The sequence below is a fragment of the Telopea speciosissima genome, chromosome 1, assembly GCF_018873765.1.
Source record: "Telopea speciosissima isolate NSW1024214 ecotype Mountain lineage chromosome 1, Tspe_v1, whole genome shotgun sequence".
In the NCBI taxonomy this organism is placed as follows: domain Eukaryota; kingdom Viridiplantae; phylum Streptophyta; class Magnoliopsida; order Proteales; family Proteaceae; genus Telopea; species Telopea speciosissima.
Window position 1 is genome coordinate 37,136,296 of NC_057916.1, and position 15,930 is coordinate 37,152,225.

General features: G+C 38.6%; 1 protein-coding gene across 1 annotated transcript; it reads left to right on the plus strand.

Moving 5' to 3' along the window:
• Window positions 1-829: 829 nt before the first annotated feature.
• Window positions 830-5,770, plus strand: LOC122648925 (ent-copalyl diphosphate synthase 1-like). Its single transcript, XM_043842247.1, has 15 exons — window positions 830-929; window positions 1,559-1,657; window positions 1,763-1,815; window positions 1,904-2,207; window positions 2,504-2,687; window positions 2,798-3,012; window positions 3,128-3,248; window positions 3,380-3,492; window positions 3,593-3,819; window positions 3,917-4,032; window positions 4,165-4,263; window positions 4,353-4,604; window positions 4,946-5,075; window positions 5,174-5,368; window positions 5,533-5,770. Exons 1-15 carry the CDS (start codon window positions 830-832, stop codon window positions 5,758-5,760), a joined length of 2,436 nt encoding a protein of 811 aa, XP_043698182.1. The 3' UTR covers window positions 5,761-5,770.
• The last annotated feature ends 10,160 nt before the right edge of the window (window positions 5,771-15,930 follow it).

The following is a 15,930-nucleotide window of genomic DNA, read 5'->3' on the forward strand; positions in this document are numbered from 1 at the left end:
GGGGGGTCGCCGACTTTCAGGGAAAACTGAACTTATACGGAAAGGTCAAAAGTGGTCAAACTAGGGCCACAGAATTTCCAATTCAACAAAGTCCAAATTTGACACGTAGATATCCTTTACTGGACCCCACGCAATTCACACCCATGACCCACCACAGAGTCAGAAACAATTAATTACCTCTTAATTTTGGTAATAACGTGAGAAACGTTCTTATAGAAAATTAAATTGCATAAAAATTTGTATCCGATGGTGAGGGCTTTTTTGTAGCATCAGATTGGAATCTGATCAAAATCTTACATCTCACAATGTCAACGACACTAACCCATCTTACAGTTTGATTCCATTATGATGGAAGAAAAACTTTTCACTTAGCGTAAGAGTGTGGGCCGGTAGCGATAGGGACATGGAATCTTAGCCTCAATGATTGAGCTGAGAGCCCTCGTTTCAAGATTTTTGAAAGCTACGCTACAACGCTTTCGCTACGCCGGATTCTCCTGTAAAGTCGCGAATTCCATGTCTTCATTCTAATTTTTATTCTCACAACGAACAGGTAACGTCGTGTCTCCTCATATGGGGTGCAAAATGACGAATTAACTTCCCTCAAACAGTGTATTTGGATAAGGGATTAGGTCGTCATTTCGTATCCCATGTGAGGGGACAGGACGATCCTGTTCCGGCAGCGAACAAGAGACGACAACATTCATCTTCGTTCTTCTTTCTTTCTTGCCTATAAAAACCCCCCTTTGTCTTCTCCTCCTCTCCACACTCATCATCACTCTTCACTCCTTTTCAGTGTCAAACACTGCTTTTATATACTTTCCGCTTAGAAATGGTTTCTGCAATCAATCTTCTCAACTTCACTCCGGCGGCTCCTCGCTGCCATGGTAGCAGATCTCTCTCTCCTAGAGATTTACAGCACCGTTTCTCTGGTGCGTCCGTCAACAGACTCTTCTTCAATTACATTTTTCGTGGCAGATCGATCTCTTTTTTCTTTTTTTCATTTCTCTTCTTTCCTTTTTCCGGCGAAGGCATTGGAATTTGTTAATCAAAGATCACGTTTTCATGCATGCATGAACTGTAACTGTGATCATTCATTAAATTTCCGTTCTGATGATGAAACTTTCCGGTGAGAATTTGAAATTGGATTGTTTAGCCGGAGAACGCAACATCTTCCTTTTCCTGAAAACAAAAAAATCCAATTTTCCGGTTACTTCTTCAAGAATTTTGCTTTACAATCTTTATCTTTAACCTCATTCTTGATTACAAAAAAAAAAAAAAAAACCTTTTTTTTTTTCTTCTTCGTCGACCATGGAGTGTCTTTCTTTTTCTTTTCGATCCTTACGAGATTTGTTGGACCATATTTTAGCCGTCCGATTAGATGATCTTCCGTCAGCAGATCATCGTCCGATTAGATGATCTTCCGTCACCTGATCATCTAATGGGGCCCAGAGTCCCGTGGTCCCCTTGTTCGGTTGCTTTCCTCTCTCTCTCTCTCTCTTGCGTAAGCAGAAAAAAAATGTTTTTAAAAACTAATTTTGAAATTAAATTGGAATTTTAGGTGTTTGGTCAATTGGGACAAGAAATCATGAAGTAGCTGCTACCAATGGCAATCTGCTCGGTTCAAGATTGAATGTCATTTCCAAAACTATCCCTCGAGGTAACATAAGATGTCTACTTACCATCATGCATGCTTTGCATATAGTATATACATACATGCATACATACATATATCTATTCATGATCGATGATTCGGTTTTGGCAGCCTATACTGACCAGTTTGAGACTCTCCAAGGTGACAAAGAAGCGATTTCTCAGGTAAAAATTTTTTTAGGTTTGTTTGGTTTTGGATTCCTTTTTTTGGATTTCTAAACGTAAATTTACTAATATTTAGACTTTTGTGAAGGTTTACATTGCAAATGAGATAGAAAAGAGGGTCAAATCCATTAAATCGATGTTGGGATCGATGGAGGATGGCGAGATAAGTGTATCGGCATATGATACTGCATGGGTTGCACTTGTGGAAGATATTAATGAAAAAGGTGTTCCTCAATTTCCATCAAGTCTTCAATGGATCGTGGAAAATCAACTATCCGATGGATCTTGGGGTGACCGTTATATATTCTCTGCTCATGATCGGATTCTTAATACATTAGCATGTGTCGTTGCATTAAAGTCGTGGAACATTTATCCGGGAATTTGTGAAAAAGGTAAACACCGGTCACATTAATGATTAAAGCATAGATTCTATTTTGCATTCTTGGGCGATAAAAATAGTTTAGGGTTTTTATTGGTATGCATGCATGTCGAAGTTCAAAAAGTTGATACGTTACGTGTGATTTTTACTTTTGTAGTTATGAAAAAGTTTTTGCATATATTTACCCTAGCGGTATAATATTTATTTGCATCGTCTTATTATTTTTTAGTATACATTTATAATTAATCATGCATGCATGAATTTTTCCTAAATGTATCCTCTCACCATATTTTTTGTTTTTCTCTATAGGTATGGCTTTCATTAGAGAGAACATGTCCAAGCTTGAAAATGAAAATGAGGAGCACATGCCAATAGGCTTTGAAGTTGCATTTCCTTCTCTTATGGAAATAGCTGAAAGTCAAGATTTGCAAATTCCAAGAGATACTCCATTCCTACAGGATATATATGCCAAGAAAAATCTAAAGCTCACTAAGTAAGTTTTTTCTAACAAAATTTTTAGGGTTTTTTTTTTCTTTTACTCTTTTTTTATTTAAGAAATTTTTTTAATAGTCATGCAATAATAACTATGCATATATGTTGTAGGATACCAAAGGACATGATGCACATAATGCCTACAACTCTCCTCCATAGCTTAGAAGGCATGGTTGGATTGGATTGGGAAAAGCTTATGAAGCTACAGAGTGAAAATGGGTCATTCTTGTTTTCTCCAGCATCCACTGCCTATGCACTTATGGAGACCAAGGATGTAAACTGCTTAATGTATCTCAAGAAAGCTGTTGAAAAATTTAATGGTGGAGGTAAAATTAAAATTTTGTTTACTTCTCTTTTTTTTTTTTTGTTTCTTTACAATTAGAATCTCATTTTATTTTGCTTCTTGGTCTGATAACTCTTATTTGTTCAATTATTCTTCAGTTCCTAATGTCTATCCGATTGACTTATTCGAGCATATTTGGTCTGTGGATCGATTGGAACGATTAGGCATTTCGCGACACTTTCAATCAGAAATTCAAGAGTGCCTCAGTTATGTCCATAGGTATTATATCTATAACTCTCTGGCAATGTTTGATATGTATTCTAGGTCGATTTTGCATTCTCGGACGATAAAAACAACTATTTTTTTCATCTGTGAATGTGAAATACTAAAATTTTAACAAATATTGGCAGATATTGGACGGAGGATGGCATTTGTTGGGCGCGAAATTCTGCGGTTCATGATATTGATGACACCGCAATGGGTTTTAGACTCTTAAGGTTACATGGCTATGAAGTTTCACCAGGTGATATGATTTGAAAATTAAGAAAGAAGAAAGAAGAAAGATTAAATCACAACAATTGCAGTGAAATTAACAATAGTTTTCTGGTTTCTTTCATCTACAGATGTGTTTGAGCATTTCCAGAAGGGGAGTGAGTTCTTCTGTTTTGCTGGACAGTCAAGTCAGGCAATTACAGGTATATTTAACCTGTATAGGGCATCTCAAGTGAAGTTCCCTGGAGAAAAGATCTTACAAGAAGCAAAGATATTTGCATCAAAATTCCTGAGAGACAAACAAGAATCCAATCAACTTTTGGATAAATGGATAATGACTAAAGACTTGCCAGGAGAGGTATATATATTCTAGATCAGTTTTTTGCATTCTTGGGTGATAAAAATAGTTGATCGAAATACCACTAATAATGAAATTAACATTGAAAAATGATTAGGTTGGATACCATCTCGATATGCCATGGTACGCCAATTTACCGCGAATAGAAGCAAGATTCTTCATCGATCAATATGGTGGAGAAAATGATGTTTGGATTGGAAAGACCCTATACAGGTTTCTTCTTCTTCTTGTTCTTCTTTGTTTCTTTGTTGGCTTAACCCTTCAAACCCTAAAAATTCTAAACCAATAATAGAGAGATAATGACAGTCTAACAAATATTTGTTTAAATTTATTTGGAAACTATAGGATGCCTTATGTTAACAATAATGACTATCTGGAGCTTGCAAAGTTAGATTTCAACAATTGTCAAGTGTTACATCAGCTAGAATGGACTACTATTCAAAGGTAAGAAATAATCAAAATAATAAATTCAAGGTCGAATGTCATCGAAAGAAGTATTAATTATAATGTGTACATGACTGTGGTACATGTAGGTGGTATAGAGAATGCAATCTTGGAGAACTCGGGGTTGGAAGAAGAGAGCTTCTACTAGCATATTTTGTGGCTGCCGCGAATATATTTGAGCCTGAGAGGGCAAGTGAGAGGTTGGCATGGGTGAAAACCGTTGTGCTTATAGAAGCAGTAAGGTCTTATATGGAGATGGACACCACAACTATGGCTGTGAAGAAGGCGTTACTCAATGATTTCAACTACATGAGCACCAATGGAAACAATGATACTATTAAGTAAGTAACACTGTACTTAAGCTATGAAATGTCCATATAAGTGACGACCAACCTTCATATCAGAAGAGATTTTCTTCCTGCCGCAGTTGTCACATATTACATCACAAATTTTTGTCTAACCCATAAAGTGTAGTAGTTAAGGAATATTTGTCTACAACACAAAGTTCCAAAGCGATCTTTCCAATGTTTCTTTCATGGATTCTTTGCCGGCTTGTTTGTCTTTACTTGTGTTAACTACTGATGCATAGTACCCTATCTTTGAACTCTAATTTGTAAGGATTAATTGATTAATTAGTTTTAATTTGTTATATATATAATTTAAATCAAATCATTTGGGACAGGATGAAGGATGCTGAGTCAAAGACAAGAGGAAAGGAGCTGGTGGAAACCCTAATCAAAACCCTAAATAGTATTGCACTGGAAACACTAGTGGCTCACAGCTTAGACGTGAGACAACACTTGAGTTCCATGGTGAGTAAATAAGCAGCACAGAAATGGAGTGGTCCATTTTTTTTGAATTGTTATTGTGATTGAAAATCTTGGTTGTTTGTTGATGACTTTTGGTGCAGTGGAAGACATGGCTTGTTATGTGGTTCCAAGAAGAAGTTGGAAATGGTGAAGAAGCAGAACTACTAGTGAAGATAATCAACTTATGTGGTGGGCGTATTCTCTGTGAAGACCAATCTCTCCATCCTCACTATAATCGTCTTCTCCACCTAACTAATGCTATCTGTAGCCAACTTCGTGGGCTCTTTAATCCCAAGGTACTCTCTCTCTCTCTCTCTCTCTCTCTCTCTCTCTCTCTCTCTCATATATTATATAGAGAAACAAAAGCTAAAAGCACAACTATGACAAGACAAAGAGCACATCAGATACCTACTAAAGGTTACTTACTTATTATTGATTTGTTTTCTGTTTATGTGATCAGGGAAATGGGAAGAAGGATAGTAATAGAGAGGTTAAAGGACCAGAAGAAGTAGAAACCCTTATGGAAGAGTTACTTCAAATTGTTCTTCTTCAGACACCAGACACCATTGATCGTGAAATCAAGCAAACATTCCTTATTGTGGCGAAGAGTTTTTATTATGTTGCTCATTGCAACCAAGCTACAATCAATAACCATGTTGCTAAAGTTCTCTTTGAGAGTGTGGCTTGACATTATTTTTTTTTATATGTATTTGGGAATAAATGAATGTTAATGTTAAGCAATTAAAGGAAAACTCCAATTAATGTTAATGTTCTTTTGGTGTTCTTTCTTAATCTGTCCACATTTACTTACATTTAACTTTTTACCTTGAAAGGTTAATTAGCTTCTATAATTGATCGTGCATTGAATTTGTTGGATCTACTCAAAACCATACAAATCTGATTTGGACCCTTTACAATGAATCCATAGATTGTTTTGATCCAGAGGAGAACAAGAATTTTATTTAGATCGACACTGTTTGGAACCTTGTAGAGAAGGTAACCGAATATTGAGTATATATGTAGCGCCAATATTGTAAATAAAAAAGAGGTTCCCGCTATTGTAGGGTCTGGGAGTGGCAAATGTACGCAACTTAACCGTTGCACCAAGGCTCACCCACTAAAAGGGCATTTCTTGTGTATTTGGTTAAAACATTTTCCCCACTTGTTTAGTGGGTCAGTTCCACTCTTAATGACCTATTAGTTTCAATGAAATACATCACCTAATTTAGCTACAAGATCAAGCCCAAATGTAAACCATCCTTTGTGCAGTTAGACTTCCTTGCATAACCCTAGCATTTTACCTTGCATCTACACATTTTGAAGTTCCAATAGTAGAAATTAGAGCAACTGAATATCCAAGTAACTAATTATTTCAAATCTCAAATGAACCTGACTCACTGGACCCTCAAATGATCCAGATCGGTAATAGCACCTCAGAGGCTGGAGAAGGCCAGACTATGCAAGCTGTCTAGAGAAGGTGTAAAGCCCTTTGAGCACCATCAATCCTCCTCTGTTTCTCTTCTATTGTTTTTTGTGCTTCACTTATTGCTAGTGCCAATATTGCCACACCAGAAAATAGGAGGACCATAGAGGAGTTCGACAGATGCATCTGCATGGGCCTTGTTTCTGACTCAGTAGAGGAATAGACGACGGTCAATCCTCCTCTGTTTCTCTTCTATTGTTTTTTGTGCTTCACTTATTGCTAGTGCCAATATTGCCACACCAGAAAATAGGAGGACCATAGAGGAGTTCGACAGATGCATCTGCATGGGCCTTGTTTCTGACTCAGTAGAGGAATAGACGACGGTCTTCTATTTATGAGAAGTCCAGGAGATGAGTTTAGGCCCCAAAAAAATGGCATAGCCTCCATAGATTTTCTGTCATCACTGTTATTTGCCCAATCGTCATTAGAGTAAAGCCTAGAGGGTAATGCCTGAAGAGGGGCATGCATGTATTGGTAGGCCCGATTAACTCCAAAGGCAAAATACGAACGAGTGAGGGTGACGTATTGAAGAGCCCTAACAATAAACCGGTACCGAGTGGGATTAGACATCAAACACCCCTTGTGGCTGACTATTGAGAGATGTAGCCATCGGTGTAAGAACGAGCAAGCAGTCTACCATTCCAACTCTTTAATGAATATCAGTTATGTACTCATGTGGGTACCTCGACCTCCGAAGTGTGTTCATTCCACCTTGCGGGTGGGTCCGAAGCTTTCAATGTCCCTTTTTGCGACAATGAATATGGTTTCACCATTATGATTTATTATTAAAATGGGGGTTTGAGATCATGTCATATTTTAAAAACAAAAGGAGTCACTACCTAGGATTCGGGCCTAGGACCCAATGGTGGTAGCCCCGTCCAGAGTGAGTGGAAAGGGCTCCCTGATTTCATATGGTCTGGTTAGAGAGTGGGTAAGTGGTTACGTTACGAGCGTGGGAAGGTATTAGCACCCCATCTCGCCCTTTTGAACCGGTCTTTCTCCTAGATGTTTTCTTTGAATATTCTTTCACAATAATGTATTCTATTCCAACATGTAAGGCTATAAAAAGAAACTAAACATGATATTTTTACAAATGAACATGGACAAAATATGGGGAAATCAAGAAACGAGTAGGAGATGGATAATGGATGGATGGGAGGCCAAATGAGGACATTACAAATGAACATGGACAAAATATGGGGAAATCAAGAAACGAGTAGGAGATGGATAATGGATGGATGGGAGGCCAAATGAGGACACAAAAATCAAGAAAACAGAGCAAGGGGAAATCACGCTTCTCGAGGCCCAAGATGATCTCTTTTCAAGTAGGGGGACCCCAGGGTTTGGCGGCACCAAGGAAGGGGACTGCGGCGCCGCGAAGAGTGGACAATGTATTCGGACCTCCCAAAATGTGGACAATGTGTTCGGACCTCCGAAAATGTGGACAAAGGGTAATGGATCAAAAATCGAACTAAGGGATAGAAAATGGCAAAAAGGGGTTGCAAATGGGGACACAAGCAAGGGAAAAGGGGGAAATGGAGCCAAAAACACGTCTCTCAAGACCAAAAAACTCCTTTTTCGAGGTGGGGGACCCCAACCTTTTTTTGGGTTTTTTGGTCATCTTTCCCAATGTTTTTCAAGGCCCTGGTCATGAATGAAGTTCCAATGTCGTCTGTGTCCAATTTTCGTCATCATCGTGGGCAAGTGGTAATATTCAACGTCTACAACTATGACTGAGAGAGTAGTAGACCCTTGGAATGAGGAAGATCTTCAACAGCCATAAAAAGAAAAGGAAGAGGACCCAACTTGATCGATAATTCATTGGCAAACTGTGCAAGTAAAGTGGTGACCTAACTTGGATCATTGCTAGTGAAAAAAATTCCATCCACATACACAAAAACATAAACCATACACCGTTCCAGTTTATAAATAAGAGGGATCGGTCTGAGAAGCCTGAAAAACCAACCTAAGTAAAAACTGAGGTAACCTGTGAAACAAAGCATGGGAGGACTGTTTTGTTGAGGATTGGTGTCTTGACTTCTGATGACTGGACTGTTGTGTGGAGCCTCCGTGGGTATTTTAGTAAATTTTCTGTATAGGGTTTCGCTATAAACCTGTAGCGAGAGATATTTCTTTGTAACGAAAATCTGAGAGAGGTGTGAGGAACAAGTGACTGTAACCCTATTCTCCATTGATAGTGAAACAGAACTCATCTCACCGTGGACGTAGGCAACCTTGTCGAACCACGTAAATCCTTGTGCGCATTGTGTGATTGTGTTTGCATTTTTCCTTTACTTTTCTGCATCGTGTTAGGGTTCTACATGTTTGAGGGCATATAAAGATCGATGAAGTTTGCATACATGCTCTGGTCACATGTGGTCCTCAAAACCAGGGGGTTGGACCGCTAGACTATGTAAACCTCTTCAGAGAGAACCCCGTGCAAGAACGCATTATGGACATCAAGCTGTCAAACCGGCCAACCTTGAAAAACAACAATGGTAAGGATGGAGATAATGATTGTCTGATTGATAATAGGACTAAAGGTATCATGATAATGAAGCCCTTGATGTTGATGAAACCCCTTGGCAACCATACATGCATTGTAGCGCTCAATCCTCATACCCGGAAGCCTGGTCTACTCTCTTTGGTCATTGCCTCGATCAGCTTCGAGTTGATATGTCTATTGAATGAGAATCCCTCCTTCTACAACAATGTGTGAAACTGATTTGTTGAAATAGATTAGATTAGATTATGGACTCCCTTGTTAACTCGACAACTACTCCTCCAGTTGACGAACACCGATGGTTCATGTATTCTATTTTATGGTTCATGTATTCTATTTTATTTTATAGCTATGGCTCGCACAATCATTTGTCTCTTGCATTCTCAATTTATTCCTCATCTTTGCACTCTCAATTTATTCCTCATATATCCATGTGTTAGAATCAAGATTTGTATCTTGCACAATGTGCTTACATTTTTGTCATATTTTATTTACCTATATACTAACCATTATCTTGCAACCAAATCTCCAGGTATGACGCTTGGACTTTTATACATGCACGTAGCTTAGGTTCCTTTTTCTTTCATTTTCATTGTTATTGCTCCTTAGTCGCATTGTTTTGGCATCATTGTATTCTCAATTTATTCCTCATATATCCATGTGTTAGAAACAAGATTTGTATCTTGTACAATTGTGCTACATTTTTGTCATATTTTATTTCCCTGAATATTAAATGCTTTGACTCTTATACATGCACGTAGATCAAATCTCCAGGTATGATGCTTTGACTCTTATACATGCATGTAGCTTAGGTTCCTTTTTCTTTCATTTTCATTGTTATTGCTCCTTAGCCGCATTGTTTTAGCATCTTTGCATTCTCAATTTATTCCCCATATATCCATGTGTTAGAAACAAGATTTGTGTCTTGCACAATTGTGCTTACGTTTTTGTCATATTTTATTTTCCTTTATTTCCCTGTATATTAACCATTGTCTTGCAGTCAACCTCCAAGTATGATGCTTTGACTCTTATACATGCACGTAGATTAGGTTCTTTTTTCTTTCGTTTTCATTGTTATTGCGCCATGTGTTAGAATCAAGATTTGTATCTTGTACAATGTGCTTACATTTTTGTCATATTTTATTTCCCTGTATACTAACCATTGTCTTACAGCCAAATCTCTAGATATGTCTCTTTGACTTACCTCTTAAACTTTCACGTTATTCTTTGTTGTGCTTCAATTTCCTCCCTTCCATGTTACGTCGTTAATTTCGCCAAGAAATAGAAAGACCGGCTTGACCGAGTGGATTGGGATGCCTAATTCCTTCCCAAATCGTAACATGACCCATGCCTAGACCCTTATGCTAGGTGGCAACTCCAACATGTAATTCGGTGGAGGATACATAGAGATCCCCCGCCATGACCGTTGTCCTCACAAGGGGTTAAGGACTAGAGATACTGACTAGGTTTTGCATGGTGTGAGCCAATGGTGGCTCTGATACCATGTTAGAGTGTTATTTAATTTGTTTTTCATTGTAATTGAATTGAACATAGTAGAGTATATACAGTTAAATTAGAGTGGTAGCCCTAGTCGCCTTTCCATGAATAGAAGATAAAGTTTACAAGTAATATATACATGATAAAATCCTCGTGGAGAAGGTGACCGAATATTGAATTGCTATAGAATATGGATACTCAATGTCAGTCAATAATAGCTAAGGTATCTAATAAAGTAGTAGACTTTACAAACACAATGCTCTAACGAGTATGATGAGGTAGGATTCCTCAATAAGGCCAAGACGTCAAAATTCATCCATAAAGCCAATTCTATCAATTATCCATATTTTATCTCTCATTTATATGATCCTATTTTATCTTTTTCTATTTTCTCTCTTCTTTTTTTTTTTTTGTTTTTTTAATGGAAATAAAAACTTATATTACTAAGATAAAAGATTTACAGAGTTATGGATAGGCCATAGATCTATATAATTACAACATTTGAAGGCTATACTAGTGAAATTGTCCGTTTCTTCAGTTGGTTCAAAATAATATTTAATTAAGTTCCAGGAGGTGCGAATTCTAGGAGTAGAATGAAATAAGTCAAAGAGCTCCATGCTTGTACAGATGATTTCTTTAATTTTTAGGTTTTGTTGCTGCGCAAGTCTCCATCCTTGAACAATCCCAAAAAGCTCTGCCTCCTTTGCATCTGATGTAGATAATCTACCTACATCTGTTAGAACATTCTGGCCGTCGATCAAGATTGAAACAGTCCAACTTGTTATTTTAAGGCCTGGTTCATAGTGCCTGCGCAGATTAAACAAGGAAATTGTATATCCAGATTAGCAATCATTGGAGAAATATTTTGGGTGTGTGTGCTAGGTGGTGAGGTTGGGTTAGATGGTAAAATGAGAGGAGGGTGAATATTCATATCTTGAATCCATCTGAAAACCTCATTGAGAACCAACATCGGGTCGGCTTTGGAAGCCCCTAAAATAACCTTGTTTCTTAGATTCCAGATTAAATAACTAGTGATCATTAAGACAGAGAAAAACCAGATTAAAGATTGTTTATCAAGACCTTGAGAAAAGAATATTGAAACACAGAGATGAGTCAGTGAAGGCCCAGAGAGATGCTCGATTCTTAATCCGATGGGGCCAGATGCCCAGATACGCTTAGTCCAATCACATGATAAAAAGATGTGCCAAATTGATTCGTCATTCGAACCACAGAAAGCACATGTAGGTTCGACAGGCATTTTGAGATAGTCAAACTGACAGGCAGTCTTGCATTTAAGACTTGCCAAAAGAAAATTTTAAATCTCGGGTGAATCTTAATTTTTTCTCTTCTTTCTACTCATATATGCATCCCATCCCTGTAAAATGAAAATCTCACCCTTGTTGGATGCCCATGTGCGTACTCTTATTAGCCCCACACTGGTGCAGAGCCACATAGCTTGACAGTGATCCCCCTCCTTATTATGCAAGAGTGCTCATAGCTATTGTTGGTGGAGACGATAATCGATACCGAGCACCGACATGGAGTTGTGAAGATGGCTTTAGCTATTGGGATTTGATCAGCTGATGCCGTCTCTATTGGTATGAATTATGGTCAATACTAAGATTTGATCAATATTGTATTTTTTTTATTTTTTATTTTTTGGGTAAACTCATAGATCAATTACAATTACTAATTAAAGAAAAGGTTAAGACAAGCCAACACAACTTACAACTAAAGGGGGAGGGAGAAAAGGTGCATTTTTAATGACACTAGTGTGATTAAGAGAATCGAATTCATGACTTCCTGAAAGATATACACTTTAACTGACAAGTCTCCATCCAACCGAACTAGTGATTAATCCGATACGGCCAATACATATCAATATCAATGTCGAAGGGCAACCAACACCAATTTTGTGCACCATAATCCTGCTTCTCTCTCTCTCTCTCTATAAATATATATGATATATCTAGTCATCTAGGCGCGTGTGTGCGTAATCTTCCCACTAAGGAGAAACAAAAGCTAGCACACAAGTACGACGCGACAAAAAGCTTACCGGATAGAAGAATCATTAAAATTGGATTGTTTGATTACCCTTTTTAATTTCTATATTCTTATCTGTATGTGATGAGGTGGGCCACAGGAGTCAATCGGTCACATTAAATCAAACTGACCGAGGACTTACCAAATATTGGTCCAGATTAAAACATAAACACAACTATAAAAAGTTGAGTTCTTTAGAAATTCAGATCGGAATCTTTAAGTCCAGTCAGGTTTCGGGTCGCTTATTGGTCCATGTCAGCCAATGAGATGTGACGGCATACTTTCAAGTAATGTCATTCATGTGAGGAGGAGAAAGACAGGGGTGCTAGCGTACCCTCTCTATTGGCTTTGAAAAGTTTTTCCTTTATTTCAGTGAGTATCTTAAATTGAATTCTATACATCCATATATATATATATCATATACTTTACTTTGTTGGTAAAAGATTGGCACACCGGTGTTATACCATACATGTCTCTATCTCTCTTTCTTTCTTTCCCCTTCCTTTGAAATGACTCTTCTGCTCCTCTTGTCTGATTCCTTATCCCACACATCCATTGGTATTGTCTGTTAGTTTATTACACACGGACAATGTGTCTATTCCTCTTCCTAGTTTGTTTCTTTTAAAACACAAAAATTCTTTAGAGATGATACGGGAGGTAATGTGGCTATCCACCCTCTCTTTCAAATGAGCTACCTAAAAGTGTTTAGTTTGCAACCCCCTTACAGAAATAAATAACAAAACTTATTGGTATTTATCATTTGGGGTGCTATTCTCTGTGCCGCAACACAGCTTGCACCCAGGCACATGGGGGTGGGTGCAATGTATTAGGAATTTTTCAAATGCGACGTGTGGGCTTAATTAATTATCGGGTCAATCATTGATGGGGATCAAGAAATACAAGGGCTGACGTGGCTTGCTACTATTTATTGAGATAGATCGGACCGGCCTGGTCCATTGTGGAAGTAGGTTAGAGTTTGGGAAGTATTTTAAATACTAATAATGAGGGGTCCCTGCAGGCACTATTCTATTCTCTTTTCTTTTTTCTCCATAAGAAAAGAAACTCTGTGGGAGAGTCTAGGAGACTGTAGAAGATCCCCATCGTGGTTGTTTACAAATATCATCTGACGGATCGCTATTATTCATGAATATATTCTTATCTATTCTTCATCAACATACGTGGGTGCCAGGTACGCCTTATTTCCCTATCTTTTGATTCAATTGTATTCTAGATTTCTGTATGGGGATGGATTCGGGTTTGACAAAATCTATTGATTGTTCTAACACAATGACCACCCTGCCCCCCTGCACAGGCTGCCCATGTGCCTGGGTGTAGGCTGCGTTGTGGCACAGAGAACATTCTCCCTATTTTTTATCGGGTTTTCCTGTTTTGCTCCATTCAGTAAATTTACCAACATTGGTTATTAAATATTTTTTTCTAAAACCAAAACCGATATTAGACCAATAAAGAAAGGACGGAATTTCCCTTTAGCCACAGTGAATGGGATCACACTCACCGCGGGATAGGAGAGAGCAGGAAAGGGTATCAAGAGGGTATTTTGGGAAGATACTAAACCCTAAGGTGGGTTTGTGAATCCTAGAATGGTGGTTTTCCATTAACCAAGTGGTGGAGGGAAACTTAGTCCATAAATAAATCATTGAGTCCGATTTTGTTTTTTCAGTCGGGATCCATCGGGCTTTTTGGTTTGGCCTCCAAATTGACACACCCCTGTTGTGAACCATATACAGGAAGAAGGACAGCTTGGGTAGGAGTGGGAATTGTTCGGGTTGGGTTGGATTGGGCCGGGTCAGGCTGGGTACCCGGTCATTCAACTTGTTTTCCGTTTAACTAACAATGTACATATATTCTTTCCAAAGTAAAGTACAACTCTGACTCTATTACAAGTGGATGAAAAGTACAGTTCTGACTCTTATTTATTACAGTCTGGGGAATTGGGAAAAGATGGGAAGCCAGGCAAAGTAATCTTTTTAAAGTACACTTTGTTGGAGAAAATCAGATTCGCTCATATCCTCAAGTATCTGGAGATGATGACATGGCAAACAAGATCCCACACAAGAGCAAATGGTAGATGATGGATGTTCTGATTTCCTGCAATTTTCCAACACTCTTATCACTAATCAGAAGAAATAAAATGATTCACCTGGCTACCACATTAAGAAAACCTGTCTTTAATCTTTATATTTGTATGTACTACAAGGGAATCCTTTTTTTTGTTTTTCAATTTTAAAATGGCCCACTGAACCCTTTTCAGTCTGTCCAGATGCATAAGCAAATTATAAAGAGAAAGAATAGATGAGTCTGATAATACCTGTTGCAGCACTTTATCATCTTCACAAGAGTTCACAAAGATTTGGCTTAAAAAAAGTTATACAGGAATGTTCATCAAAATACACCGTGAGCCTCTTTTCCTTTTTGGGTTGTTTTCCAAGGTTGCATGCTGTCGAACTGCCGGATCAGGCGCATCAAGCTCCGTTGCACGGAGTCCAGTGCCCAGGGAGTGCCAACAGCTGGGCTGTGCTGCACACATTCCGACGGCTTGTGTGCAGCACAACCCAGCCGTTGGATGCCCCCTAGGCGCTGGGTTCCTGGAGAGTAGCCAGATCCGGATTAGGCAAAATATCCCACTTTTAAAAGTTGGTTTAGCATTTGATTTTTCAGTTGGGTTGGATAGGGAACAGAACAGCCAATCCTGATTCGAACCAGCCCGGAACGGTACAGAATCCGATTCTATGATGACTTGGCCGATTTTAGGGTTTCCTTTACCAACTCAACTCGAATCTGGCCGATTCAGAACAGAATCAACGTTCCCGATTCAGAACTTCAACCCTGATCTCCGGTCTGGTTAATCCAAACAGCCGAAGCAGACTTGCCATGCCTTCAATTGTTAAGAGGATAGAGACGTAGCTTTAGTTGGGTCCCATCTTGGAGATTGTATGGCGAAAAATTTCAGCTTGATTTTGATGGGCTTGTCACTCTATCAGTAGGATTGGAAACCATGGTATGCAAGGGGCCAGTCCTTATAGATCAGTCACTCAGAAAGACATCGTTAATGCATTCAAAAGTGGTCAAACCACTCTTTACTTCCATGGTATGCAAGGAGCCAATCCTTACAGATCAGTCACTCAGAAAGACATCGTTAGAGACATCATTATTGCATTCAAAAGTGGTCAAACCACTCTTTACCTCCATGGTATGCAAGGGGCCAATCCTTACAGATCAGTCACTCAGAAAGACATCGTTAATGCATTCAAAAGTGGTCAAACCACTCTTTACTTCCGCGGGGGAAGCATGGACCCATGTCGCCGACCCCA